This window comes from Takifugu flavidus, chromosome 2 (assembly GCF_003711565.1).
Source record: "Takifugu flavidus isolate HTHZ2018 chromosome 2, ASM371156v2, whole genome shotgun sequence".
NCBI lineage: Eukaryota > Metazoa > Chordata > Actinopteri > Tetraodontiformes > Tetraodontidae > Takifugu > Takifugu flavidus.
The window spans coordinates 9338770-9351395 of record NC_079521.1 but is presented as its reverse complement, the minus strand read 5'-3'; the positions used below and the strand labels follow the sequence as shown (position 1 = coordinate 9351395).

The following is a 12626-nucleotide window of genomic DNA, read 5'->3' as shown; positions in this document are numbered from 1 at the left end:
TGCTTGTTTGTTTTATTAATTTAAAAACCACACATCAATTTAATAAATAAATATAAATAAAGTGAAGATCAAAACTCCTTAAATTAAAAATTCATTGACACAATAAATCCATAAATAGAAACATCATCATCTCTTTGGTTGTGAGGTTAAATTTTCAGTGTTTCCAACCAAAGAGGTAGTCGAGATCCAGCCAATCGCAGAGCAGCATTAAAATTATATTATTGGAAATAAATTAATACAATCAAAATCACTGAACTAAAATAACACCATAAAAAATCTACTTAGATTGGGAATTTACACATGCTGTGTAAACTAATACCGTTAAACCTGCTACTATTAATAATTGAAGTAAAACAAACGGATTCATCCGACGGTGCCGGTCCTCCATCCAGGACTCCGTCGGACCGATCCAGGATCGGCTCTTCATTGGTGGTGCAGGACGACGGGGCGGATGCAGGTGCAGCCCACGGCGACGAGGCGCGACTCCAGACGGAAGTGGTAACTGTGCCCCGCCCCTTCCTCTGAGCTGACCTTGCGCAGCAGCAGCACCTGGCGCATGATGGGTTTGGACTCCAGGCTCTGGTCCTCCTGGCCCTCGGAGTCCAGACAGCCTCGGAACAAGCAGCGGGCCTCTGCCAGCGGCGGGAAGAGGGAGGTGTCGCGGGAGATGCTGCACAGAGAGCAGAGGAACAAAAACCTGTGAGCAAGTGTGTGGTTCTACACTGCTACAGACCCAAATCCTCATTCTACTAGCAAAGAGGACATTTTGGCTGGTCCTCATAAAGATAGAAGGACAGTAAAAGTGTGTCTTCTCACTTGTATGTCCAGGGTGAGATGGAGACGTTTTCCAGCGGCCTGATGTTATGGGTCACAACCAAATTCTTTGGATCGAGCTGTAGAGGGACCGTTTCCATGACAGCAGGCGACTTCTTGTTTGCCTTCACTGAGCGTTTCAAATGGCCGCCTGGTCTTGGAAGCGCCGCCGCCAGTGCCGCCACCATCATCATCACCGCTAACATGCCGATGGTCTGGAAGAGCAGAAATCAACATCAGCCTGAACCAAATTCCACGATTCAGAGGAGAAAACAAGAGGATCCGTTTCGAAGGAACTGAAGAGAAAACGACTGATGAATAATCGTGGTCGGAATTCTGATATTTAATCCATCAACCCAATTCTAAACCTCCCTGAACAGGGTCTCGGTGGCTGGAGATGCCTTCAGGTGAGAGGTAGGGGCCACCCTGGGCAGGTGGGGCCACCCTGGGCAGGTGGGGTCACCCTGGTTAAGTGGGGCCACCCTGGGCAGGTGGGGCCACCCTGGACAAGTGGGGCCACCCTGGGCAGGTGGGGCCACCTGGGCAGGTGGGGTCACCCTGGTTAAGTGGGGCCACCCTGGGCAGGTGGGGCCACCCTGGACAAGTGGGGCCACCCTGGGCAGGTGGGGTCACCCTGGACAAGTGGGGCCACCCTGGTTAAGTGGGGCCACCCTGGGCAGGTGGGGCCACCCTGGTTAAGGGGCATCACGGGGCGACATGCAGCCATTAACACCTGAGGTCAGTTTTAGTGTTTCTGACATAACAAGGTGGGAAAACCCGGAGAACCAGAGGAGAACCAGAGGAGAACCAGAGGAGAACCCGAGGAGAACATGAAGACGCCACACACAGAAAAGCGGCCCCCTCTCACTGCGAGGCTGCGAACCACCACGCCGCTCGTTGTCAAATTATTTCAGACTTGATCCATTCTAAGTTTATCGATTAACAATAACAATTATATTTACAAACATTGCTGAAATGATCGTTAACATTTATTTGCAGCTCCTTTTCTATCTCTGATTTTAAAGCAAAGGATCTTACCATTGTTGCTTTGGAGTGGCCCATGATACGTTCACGCACTTCTTGCTCGTTAGGCTCCTCGGACTCGACTGGAGGTTGGGTTTCTTGTCTTCTTCTCCTGTTTCGTTGGTGTTCTGCTGCCTATGAGGCCGAGCGCTGCCATTTATCCTGAGAGCTGCTGTCGGTTTCCACAATGATGTCACCTCCACTGTCTTTGATCCTCGTCTTTGACCACAGCAACCCAGCTTGCACGATGCGTGGCAATGGGCGACCCACTTTCAGAAGTCGAGGGTTACATTTGTGCGCACTAACGGTGCAGCAGCTTTTCTAGGTCACCTTCCCGTCTGCAGCATCATCTAAGTTCACCGCTGGAATTTACATGAAAAATCCCAACGAATCCAAACCTCGTAAAATCCATCTTACACGTCAGCTTTTCCATTATTGGTTCCAGCTCCACGGCCCCACCTGTCAATCGCTACTATGGATCTATTTATTGATTAACTGACTGTTAGCTTTAGCTCTGTAGTTCATTTTTAGCACTGTCATAATTTCAGTTCTGTCTCACTTTGGCGAAACTAAATTGTTTGTCGACAAATGTGAGCGTTTCCATTTCTAACATTTTCATTACCCAGAATGCAACTCTGCCACCATCAGCTGAGTTGAGTTGCGTTGAGTTGAGTTGAGTTGAGTTGAGTTGAGTTGAGTTGAGTTAAGTTAAGTTAAGTTAAGTTAAGTTAAGTTAAGTTAAGTTAAGTTAAGTTAAGTTAAGTTAAGCTAAGCTAAGCTAAGTTAAGTTAAGTTAGAATAAAATAAGACAGGTTAAGTTAAGTTGCAATAGGTTAAGTTGAGATGAGATAAGATACGATACGTGTTAAGATAAGTTAAGATAAGTTAAATTAAGTTAAGTTAGGATAAGAGAAGAAAGACAATACAAGACAGGTTAAGTTAACTTAAATTGAGTTAAGATAAGTTAAGATAAGATAAGTTAAGATGAGATAAGTTAAGATAAGATAAGTTGCGTTACGTTAAGTTAAGATAAGTTACGTTAAGTTACATTAAGTTGAGTTACGTTAAGTTAAAATAAGTTACGTTAAGTTAAGTTACGTTAAGTTACGTTAAGATAAGATAAGTTAAGTTAAGATAAGATAAGATAAATTAGGACAAGATTTTCCACTGTTTGTGCTGCAGTGGGGACGTTTGCAGTGTGATTAATCAGTAATCAGTTATCACACACGTTGTACTCCAGGCTTCTCCGACTGAGCCTAAATGTTTGACGACAGGATTAAATCTGAGTCACCTTTTTACGTCATTAGCTTTAGCACTGCGGCTGCTTTGATGTGAGGTACAAATCTCCTGACCCACATGACAGTAGTGTGGTCTCAGCCCGGGCCCCCGCTGTACCCCAGTGCCCCCTCTGAACGCCCTGCGACACTCATGCGATGCAGGATGCCGCAGGGGTTTGTCGATGACGTGATTGTGCCGCGAGGTCAGCCTGGTTCGACTGATCATGATGATGATGTCAATCACCTTGAGAGGTCAGCGTCATTATTAGGATTTGATCTGACGATCAGTTGAAGATGCTTGTTTCGGTGCTAGCATCGTCACTAAAATGTCGTACAGCTAATAGTGATGTGAGGCTGCTGAAAACCAACATTTTTTCAACGTTGAATAAAGAGTAACAAAAATCCTGACAGAAAAGACGTGTGTTGTCATGGATATGGTGCCCTAAAGTGGAGCTAAAGCAACATGACGGTAAACGTGAAGAGGATGCTCAGGTTCCCCGATGGCTGCAGGTGACGCACCACCCGAAAAATGCTGATGTTGTGACAGTAACCACGGCTCACAAACAACCCCGTGATTTCTGAGATGAGCGCTTCCTGTCAAACCAGGTCAGAGGCATGTTGCTTTAGTTCGTGGAATGACTGATTTTGAACCTCAACATTGACCACATCAGTGGTGTCAGCATGGGGGCAGGGCCATCGGCATCTCCATGTAGGGAAACAGGAAACTGAATTAAAATGCAATCACCTTTTGCCACAGTTTCTAATTAGAATCTATGACAACCCTTTCCTGTCCTTATTTATTCGTTGTTTTAGCACGATAGCTAGCATCTTAGTTAATTGTTTGCTTTGCTGACAAACCAATAAAAACAAAAATGGTGTTAGCCAGTGTTAGCGGATGATGGTGGCCTTCTTTTCTTTGCTGGCTCTCGCCAAGCCTCATCGAGATAAGCATGCGATAGATCAAATAATATATGTGGCCGCAGATGTTATCAGGAATGTAAATGAGTCAGCAGAAATCTCCCCTGCATGTCAGACGTGATCATCAGCTCAGCTCACACATCCTTATCTGATCACAGATTGTTATAAAGCCCGAGAAAGGTGGCGCCGCCGGCATCAGATGCTGAGGAAGATGGTGCTGAGAAGCTGCGGCGTGGTGGCTCTGCTGGTGAGCATCTTCATTTTACCATCACAACTCTCAGTCCAGCCGTTTTCATTGTGCTTCCTCCTGCAGATCAGTTGCAGTGCATTGTGGGGATTCGCCCACTCTTCCAGTCCTAAACCTCCTCCTCCTTCTCCTAAATGTGACACCATGGTGGCGTTGTCCTCGCAGACCTCCTCCTTGTCTGAAGGAGCTGGCGCCATCCACAGCCGCTCGCTGTCGCCATGGAAATGGAGGTCAGTGTGTTGTGAGAGGTTGGCTGAATGATTTATTGTGCAGTGGAGACCTGACGCTTGAACCTTTGAACTGGTGTTAAATTGGTCTTGATCTGGTCTTGATCTGGTCTTGAACTGGTCTTGAACTGGTCTTGAACTGGTCTTGATCTGGTCTTGAACTGGTCTTGAACTGGTCTTGAACTGGTCTTGATCCGGTCTTGAACTGGTCTTGAACTGGTCTTGAACTGGTCTTGATCTGGTCTTGATCTGGTCTGAACTGGTGTTAAATTGGTCTTGATCTGGTCTTGATCTGGTCTTGAACTGGTCTTGAACTGGTCTTGATCTGGTCTTGAACTGGTCTTGAACTGGTCTTCTGTCAGCTCTCTGCGGGACCCTCACAGCTCTCTGTGCACTCAGGTCAACCACGGTCAAGAACCGCATCCCGACCACCCTGTGGGAAGCCCAGTGCACCAGCCGCGTCTCCTCTGGTCCCAGACTTGGCCAGCCTGAAGTCCATAATCTGAACTCGGTTCCAATCTACCAGAATATCCTGGTTCTGACCCGGCAGAATAACAGTCACTGCTACACCGCGTCATTTCAAATGGTGGCTGTGGGCTGCACGAGTGTACGAGCCACGATCAGCCACAGCTAAGCCAGAGCACCCGGACCTGGACCTGGACCTGGACCTGGACCTGGAATATTGTCAATATAACATATAATGTTTTTCCCCTTAACAACAATAAAGTTTCTTGGTTGTTGTTGGTTGGTTGCTCATTAAAGATTCTGTTGTGATGAAACAGTTTTCTGTTTATTGTGATTTCAAAGTAAAATAAATAAAAAGCACACAATAAAAACAAGCACAGACATGAACTAAAAAAAAAATCAAATTAGAAGCAGAGAAAATAACTTAACCACTGTATCATTTTATATTTGACAAAACCTAATCAATTAATTTAATTATTTTCTTTAAAAAAATCAGTATTACAAAAGAATCATCCCTCCAAAAAATGCAACAAAAATCAACATAAAATATAACATTGATTCAAATGTGAACAATACTTTAATAGATAACTGACATGCTAAATGTCAGTGGTCCTGGTCCTGGTCCTGGTCCTGGTTCTGGCTGGTTCCAGCTTCAATTTCAGATAATTGAACTCGTCAGCATTTGAGTCTCATGATGTCTGAAATCCTCACTGACAGGAAACAGGTCAAATTAACTGGAAACAAAAACACATTGTGGACATCATCTCTCTCTCTCTCTCTTCTCTCTCTCTCTCTCTCTCCTCTCTCTCTCTTCTCTCTCTCTCTCTCTCTCTCTCTCTCTCTGTCTCTCTCTCTCTCCCCTCTCTCTCTCTCTCTCGCTCTCTCTCTCTCTCCCTCTCTCTCTCTCTCGCTCTCTCTCTCTCCCCTCTCTCTCTCCCCTCTCTCTCTCTCTCGCTCTCTCTCTCTCTGTCTCTCTGTCTCTCTCTCTCTCTCTCGCTCTCTCTCTCTCTCTCTGTCTCTCTCTCTCTGTCTCTCTCTCTCTGTCTCTCTCTCTCCCCTCTCTCTCTCTGCCTCTCTCTCTCTCTCTCTCAGACACACACATGACACTGGCTGGTCAGCAGGACTGAGAGGTGACCAGATCAGTGAAAGCTAACAGAACAGTGCTAGCGTAGCACGGCTGTGCTCATGAATAGAACAGGTGAGTTTAATCTGATCCAACATGTTTCTCTTCGTTCTGCTAAAATGAAATTAACAATAATCATGTCTCTGAAAGAACAACTGATGCACTACTGCTAGCATCAGGTGTGGCTAGTAAATGTCAGCTAAAAACTGTGAGTCTAAGCTTGCTAGCATTGCTATCGTCTTAGCTGCTACAGTGAAAATTCTTTTTTGATATGATTTTCTTTAAATCCCTTCAATAAATTATGAATTTCCTATAAAGACAGGTGACCTCTACTGTAAATGTTGACTGGTTTGGCAGGTGCTCTCCTCCCATCATGCCTCAGGTGTCATTAGCCCCTCCCCCACTCTGCTCCGCCTACCCATCCGTGCTGGATCGTCTGCTGCCCTCCCTCCCTCCCACGGTGGGGGACACGGAGGTGCCCCCTCTGTTTCGGAAGCCCTTCATTGTGTCTGGATATCGGCCCGTCGGCCAGAGGTGGCGCTGTTACGTCCTCAGCCTGTTCCAGGTTCACAATGAGACGATCAACGTGTGGAGCCACCTGCTGGCCGCCGTCTGCGTGGCGATCCGGTTCATGGTGTTTGCTGTCCTGCAGGGAGGGGTAATAACATAACCATCATGTTATAACCTTTAATCAAAAGCTTTTCTCGTTATTGTAACGTTACAGAGATCCGACTGACTCTGAAAGATGCTAACCCAGTGTTTACGTATGACCTCCCGTGTTGTGGCCTTTGCTCTCTTCAGGGGGTCCTGGGTTTCAAGCTGCAGGGTCCTGAAGGTCAGGGGTTGTCTGTAGACGCGTCCTCGCTGCCGCTTGTTCTCCACCACCTGTCCACCGTCACCTACCTGAGCTGCAGGTGAGTCAGCCCCGACCCCTCACAGCGGCACCTTCTCACATTTATTTGGCACTTCCACCAGCGTTTTCACCACTGTCGCTCAAGTCAAACTGTGACTCTTGAGTGTGGACGTGTCCTCAGCCTGAAGCGTCTCTGTTGCAGTGCTGCAGCTCACCTCCTGCAGCCACGCTCCGAGCCGGCCCGCCGCTCGCTCGTCCTGGTTGACCGTGTGGGCGTGGCCATCCACCAGTACGGCTGTGCCGTGGCTCTGTGCTTGTACAGCGTTGACACCGCTTGGACACAAAGCATGCTGGGACAGGTGTCGAACCATGTGCTGTTTTTTCCACTGTTAGTGATGATGGACAGCTCAGTGGTACTGATGACATCATTTCCTGGTAGGTTTACCTTCCGGCCGCCGCCCTTCTGGCCTGGTGCTCCGGCACCATCTGCCCTTGTGCCCAGCTTTGCTTCCAACATAGACGGCTCTGCCACATGGTGTGGCAGGTACTGCTGGTGGGTGTGGCCCATGTGTGGGTCATCGTCCCCGTGGTTTATCGTCTCGCCACCTGCTGGTGGAGCAATTCTGCAGCACCACTGCACATCCTGCAGGTGGGGCTACTTTTAAAATGCATCGATCGGAATGAAAAGTTCAGTCGACTGCGCTGGAATTGAACAGTTGTCATGTTGTTTTTTGCATGTTGTGTCTCCTCTGTCCCCAAGGTTGTGCTATTTCTGCTGTCCGCGCTCTTCTCTGGTCCCGTCCCGGAGTGTTTCTTTCCTGGTCGCTGTGACATCGTTGGTCAGGGTCATCAGATCTTCCACGTCCTGCTGGCCCTCTGCACCCTCGTCCAGCAGGAGGCGCTGTTCCGTGACTTCCTGTGGCGGCGGCCCGGTCTGGTTCGTCAGTACGGTGAGGAGCGCCTCCTGCTGGTCTGCACCTCGGTGCCCTGCCTGGCGCTCTGCTGCGCAGCAACCACCTTCAAGAAGGGGCGACTCCAGTCTGAGCACATGGAAATGCAAAAGTAAAAAAAAAAAGGTGTGTGTGTTTGAGCAAGTGAGAGTGAGAGCATCTGTGTTTGAGGCTGTGTGAGTGTGCGATATTCAGGTTTTTCTGGTTATTTTCAGATTGGGGTAGTTCAGGCAATAAATGTGCACAATTGGGGTTTTTTTGTAATTATTGATTGATTTTATTGATCCAACAGCAACAAGGTGCTCTTCCCCTCACTACCTCCAACCAAACGTCCATCCTCCTCAGTAAGGAACAGGAAGTGAGGCAGGAAGTCACATCCACTGGAGGACCACGAGAGCCAAAACTGAACCACAGACGCATTAATTTTCTTAGAAAACAAAAAGATTTGGGGCCAAGGGTTAGCTAGGATGGTCCGGGTCAGGGTGAGGAGCTGTGGAAAACATCTGTGAGAGTACTCACAGAGACAGAATTACAGGAATGTGTGTTTAAGCTGTTTGTTCAGACAGTTAATGAGTAATTGTTGAACAGGAAGTCATCAGTTCTCATTCTCCTGGCCGGTCACAGCTGCTCCCGAAGCTCAGGTAGGCTGCTAAAACTCATCATTCCCTCATCATTGGCATTATTCACTCAATTTGTCCAGCTTAACGTGGAATGTTCTTAAACTGGGAGATTCTATGCTTTGTTCCATGAGGAAACGTGCCAATACTGCAGGAAATATCACATAAATATGATGCATATGACCACATCACGGTGTATTTAACGCTAAATGTTCATGTCACGTCAACATCGCTGTAAAAACTGGGAAAAAAAGCAATGGGAAGCAAGCAAAACATTCCCCAACACATGTTGTTGTACACCTGTAGTAACAGTACAACAGTAGATCGCTCCATGAGACCCTTGGCTTTGATCTTAGCCTATGTGCTTTGAAGATTTGTCACATTCCCCCCGGAATTTGGATCAGCACCAAAATCATCTCTTCCTTGGCCCATTATCACCTTTCCCTGAAAACTTCCCACATTTAATCCGTTCATAACATTTTAGCTTATTTTGTTTACAATCAGACAGACGTAAACAGTCAGTCACATGACCTCAGTGTTGAGCCGTGTTGGCTGGTCAGTAGAGGGTAGTAGGCCATCGCCCTCGTAGGGCTTCTGATCTTTACTTTAAAAAAAAATAGTTCATTGTTTTAAGTAACCGGTGCGTTCAATTTAGCAACAAATCTTATAGGTTAAAAACAAACAATTATAATATTTAAAAAACAAATAGCTTCCTGCTCATTTCCTCTGTGAGAGGAAAAATCACTGGCAAGAGATTCACACTTCACAACAGCAGTTTAGCAAATCTCAAATCTTATAGGGCGATAAAGATAATCGTCCCATTAGTGTGTTAACATCGCCACAAGGGGGCGCTGCTGCAGGAGTAAGAAGATTTAAATGTACAAATGTGGAGACTTAAGTTGTTTGTATGCAGTTTGGCTCTAGGCATGTGTTTGTGCAATAGAGTATTTATATTTGGTACAATATTAATATTTGTATTCAGTAATGACTGTCACACAGCACTGGTATCGAGCCATTTATGCACATTGGTTTGGGATGTTACTGAAGGACTATGTTTCACCAGCCACCATCTTGGGTTTTTCCTCCAGCAACTGTAATAAACAATGACTCAAATAAATAATAAAGATACAACTTAAAGGTGTGTTAAGGGCGCTACAAAGGCCCCAGGTTTAAAACCTTGGTTTGGATAATATTTCTGTAAGGTGAGTGGACTCTGGATCAGACCTGATGGAAGCAGAACACCATCATCATCTCAGCTGATTTAAATAAGTCAAATTAGGCTCATTAAAATGAAATCAAACAGCTTGAAGCCTTGTGTGTTTGCTGGGATCTGGGATCAGCCTTTCAGTAGGTTCTCTACTCAACCCACCATCAGGATCAACACAATACTTATAAAAAGATACCAATAACATTAATTCTAATGTTACATTTGACTGATTATCTTGATTGTGCCTTTAATCACACTGTTTATTAGCTGCTGTGATCAACATTAAACGTTTTATATTAAAACGTAAGCTAATAACTGTTGTAGCTTTCGTTTGTGGGTCAAATTTTCATTGTGTGAGGTCATTTAGCATTAACGCTCCTTTGTTTCACCTCCATTTTGACTGTAAGGGCTCTTCCATCAGGAGCCCTCTCCATCTCTACCTGTCCTGACCTCTGACCCAACAGACCTGCTCAGTTTTAGATCAGTATCTGGAGACCAGTCCTCCTCAAGGACACTTCCTGTTTGTGTCTCAGTAAACATGGCTGCCACTGCGGCAGAGGTCACGGGGTCATCATGGCTGCTGTCGTCAGGAGGCATCATCGGCCTTCTCACCCTCCTCCTCCTCTTCATCCTCCTCACGGCCCTCTGCAACGACTGCAGGAGGTTAGCTGCTTATTCTCTGCGCACCATTGGAGTCTTCTTCTGTGGTGCGATGCCACACAGACAGACTTAAAATGGCAGAATAATTGCATTAAAGTTGACAGGCTGCTAGAAAAAGCCAACAAAGCATGTAAATTAAAGGTACAGTTCATCCAATAATCCAATTTCTTTTCCCCAGACACTCATATGAGGTGCAGGACACAGAGGTCAAGGCAACTCCTCCGCTGAGCTGCACACCTGGCCGACAGGTGAAGCTGGAGGAAGCCTTAGGGACCAAAGAAAACCCAGCTACCAAAGAGATCCAGGGTGATGAAGGTCAGCCAACAGAAATGAAGAGTTCCTGTTTTTAAAACAGAGCTAGAGGTGGAGATACAAGTGTGATCTTTTACATTGTTGTTATTATTGTCCTGAACTGCAGATGACACCGTTTCCTTCACACCTTGGAGGAGCCACCTGGGGGCGCCTTACACCAATCAAGGTTGGTCGCAAATGGAATCATAATGAAGCAGAGATACATCAAGAAATGTATATATTTGATTTCTTTATTGTGTTATCAGATCAGAAAACCTCCCATAAAGCATGATGATAACAATTTTGGATCTTTTTTCTCAGTGTATCTAAAAGCCTGTTTTGTTCAGGCATCTCTGTGGCTGCAGTCAGAGAAAAACCTTTGGGTCCCAGACAATCAGTGTCCCTTAACCTTCACCCCTCTCTAGAGTTAAAGAAAGAAGATTTTTTTCATTATGAACCCAAAGATAATTCATATAAAATATCATCTGTTTGTACTCAGAGTTTAAAAAAAACAAATACTCGCAGGTTCACCTTCTGGCCTCAGCTCCACGGCGTCGTTGGACTGAAGTTCTAATTCATACCATAAAGCACAAACCTGTTTCCCATCATGTTTAGTGATGAAAAGTCTTTACAGTTCAATGGCTGGAGGCCACAGAGGCGGTGTTTGTAACAACAGAGAGAAAGTGGGAAATATTAGTTTTGAATTCATAATTAGAAGCATGCAACGGGAACTCTATCACTATTACTTCTCGAAATATTATTTCTCATTCATTTCCTATGCAGATGTAAAAAGCTCCAATCCTCTTGACTCCGCCCACATACCCTAGGTCGCCGCAGGGGTTGATGACGTCAATATACCGCCAACCAATCAAGCATGAACGCGGGGCTGGCCACGCCCACCACGTTACAGTCGGATGAGAGTAATCCATCAATGTGTTTAATCCTTATGTTTGGATATGAACTCTATATGAACTTTATTCTGAGCTTTGTTCAATAAATAATAGATTTAACTACTGAATTATATGCGTTGGTTACGTTTACAATATTTTAAGTTAAAATGTGATGTGTTGAACCTAAATCTTTAATAAAAATGACAAAAGGAAAGCGCGTGTGTGTGTGTTGTTTCAGTGTTGTTATAAAAGAATCATTAAACATAACAGAGGCAGAAAACCAGGTTGATATCTTGGTTGATAATTTGAGCTATAGAACACAGAGACACAGCTGGTGAGCCTGGTGATCCCCTCCAGACGCCATCCAGCGGCGCGTCTTGTCCCCAATAACGGCTCCTCTGAGCCCCTTGTTTTAGCTCATTATCATCACAATTCACATTATTTTGACTTTATTTATTCCGCGTGTGCAGCGACCTTCCAACGCTTCTTTTTCCCCAACGTTCTCTAAACTCTCTCCACTCTGAGTGCGTCCCTGCAGCGATAAAGTCGATATTTTATGTCTAAAACATTACATCACACTCACAAGAACAGATCAAGAGTTGATCGATGACCGTCGCCATAGCTGCCACATCCAGAAGGAACTTTTCAACACTTCTGCTCGGTGCAGAGGACAAAGGGAGGGCGCTATAGCACCACCTAGCGTCCATTGGTGTCTAAACCACGGCGCACGTAGCTCACGAGCGCGAGGCGGCGTCACGTTGGTGGTACGTGCAGATCGACACGCCCGCGCAATCACATATAAACACACGCCACCCAAACACACACAGATGCTCAGACTCGCATGCACACAAACACGCGTACGCACATACGCGTGCATCATCGTCCGCGTCGGTGCACTTCTTCGGGAGTGCCGCAGAACCTAAAACCGATAAAGTCGGTAAACAACAGAGCCTCGCGGGGTGTGTCGCTGCGTGTCTGAGCTGAACCAATCAGCTCTAAGCTCCTCCCCACGTGGTCACCTTGTTTACCACGCGAGCCTCCGCGAGTAAAAAAGAAGAAAAAAAA

The 12626-nt window shown here is 46.0% G+C and overlaps 3 protein-coding genes and 1 long non-coding RNA gene across 9 annotated transcripts; 2 read left to right on the top strand and 2 right to left on the bottom strand.

Annotated features, from left to right (window-relative positions):
• Nucleotides 1-22: 22 nt before the first annotated feature.
• il17a/f1 (interleukin 17a/f1) lies at nt 23-2535 on the bottom strand. The gene is made up of 3 exons (XM_057024087.1): nt 1852-2535; nt 817-1028; nt 23-670 (listed from the first exon to the last, which is right to left on the bottom strand). The coding sequence occupies exons 1-3, from the start codon at nt 1873-1875 to the stop codon at nt 424-426; spliced, it is 483 nt and encodes a 160-aa protein (XP_056880067.1). The 5' UTR covers nt 1876-2535; the 3' UTR covers nt 23-423.
• Nucleotides 2536-2783: 248 nt separating this feature from the next.
• il17a/f2 (interleukin 17a/f2) lies at nt 2784-5284 on the top strand. The gene is made up of 3 exons (XM_057024117.1): nt 2784-4278; nt 4345-4508; nt 4905-5284. Exons 1-3 carry the CDS (start codon nt 4231-4233, stop codon nt 5137-5139), a joined length of 447 nt encoding a protein of 148 aa, XP_056880097.1. The 5' UTR covers nt 2784-4230; the 3' UTR covers nt 5140-5284.
• Nucleotides 5285-6029: 745 nt separating this feature from the next.
• On the top strand, nt 6030-11775 carry LOC130520191 (membrane progestin receptor beta-like). Of its 6 annotated transcripts, none has more exons than XM_057023808.1 (11): nt 6030-6168; nt 6451-6751; nt 6895-7007; nt 7149-7305; nt 7386-7595; nt 7707-8008; nt 8189-8537; nt 10254-10383; nt 10559-10695; nt 10799-10858; nt 11455-11775. In XM_057023808.1, the coding sequence occupies exons 2-7, from the start codon at nt 6467-6469 to the stop codon at nt 8256-8258; spliced, it is 1137 nt and encodes a 378-aa protein (XP_056879788.1). In that variant the 5' UTR covers nt 6030-6168; nt 6451-6466; the 3' UTR covers nt 8259-8537; nt 10254-10383; nt 10559-10695; nt 10799-10858; nt 11455-11775. The 6 variants fall into 6 exon arrangements, with proteins under 6 accessions (XP_056879788.1, XP_056879777.1, XP_056879766.1 ...); XM_057023797.1 differs by having other exon boundaries at nt 10142-10383; XM_057023786.1 differs by having other exon boundaries at nt 8189-10383; nt 11499-11775.
• Nucleotides 10905-12534, bottom strand: LOC130520441 (uncharacterized). Its single transcript, XR_008948843.1, has 3 exons — nt 12145-12534; nt 11203-11313; nt 10905-11092 (listed from the first exon to the last, which is right to left on the bottom strand). It is a non-coding gene; the product is annotated as an uncharacterized LOC130520441 (long non-coding RNA).
• Nucleotides 12535-12626: the final 92 nt, after the last annotated feature.

Bases quoted from the DNA above. Each gene is read 5' to 3' on its own strand.
- il17a/f1 (XM_057024087.1), bottom strand. From the start codon at position 1,875: ATGGGCCACTCCAAAGCAACAATG. The intron at 1,029-1,851 runs GTAAGATCCTTT...CTGCTCTTCCAG, and splicing joins GCCACTCCAAAGCAACAATG to ACCATCGGCATGTTAGCGGT. The intron at 671-816 runs GTGAGAAGACAC...CTCTCTGTGCAG, and splicing joins ATCTCACCCTGGACATACAA to CATCTCCCGCGACACCTCCC.
- il17a/f2 (XM_057024117.1), top strand. From the start codon at position 4,231: ATGCTGAGGAAGATGGTGCTGAGAAGCTGCGGCGTGGTGGCTCTGCTG. The intron at 4,279-4,344 runs GTGAGCATCTTC...TTCCTCCTGCAG, and splicing joins GCGGCGTGGTGGCTCTGCTG to ATCAGTTGCAGTGCATTGTG. The intron at 4,509-4,904 runs GTCAGTGTGTTG...CTGTGCACTCAG, and splicing joins CTGTCGCCATGGAAATGGAG to GTCAACCACGGTCAAGAACC.
- LOC130520191 (XM_057023808.1), top strand. From the start codon at position 6,467: ATGCCTCAGGTGTCATTAGCCCCTCCCCCACTCTGCTCCGCCTACCCA. The intron at 7,306-7,385 runs GTGTCGAACCAT...ATTTCCTGGTAG, and splicing joins CACAAAGCATGCTGGGACAG to GTTTACCTTCCGGCCGCCGC. The intron at 8,009-8,188 runs GTAAAAAAAAAA...TTGATCCAACAG, and splicing joins GAGCACATGGAAATGCAAAA to CAACAAGGTGCTCTTCCCCT.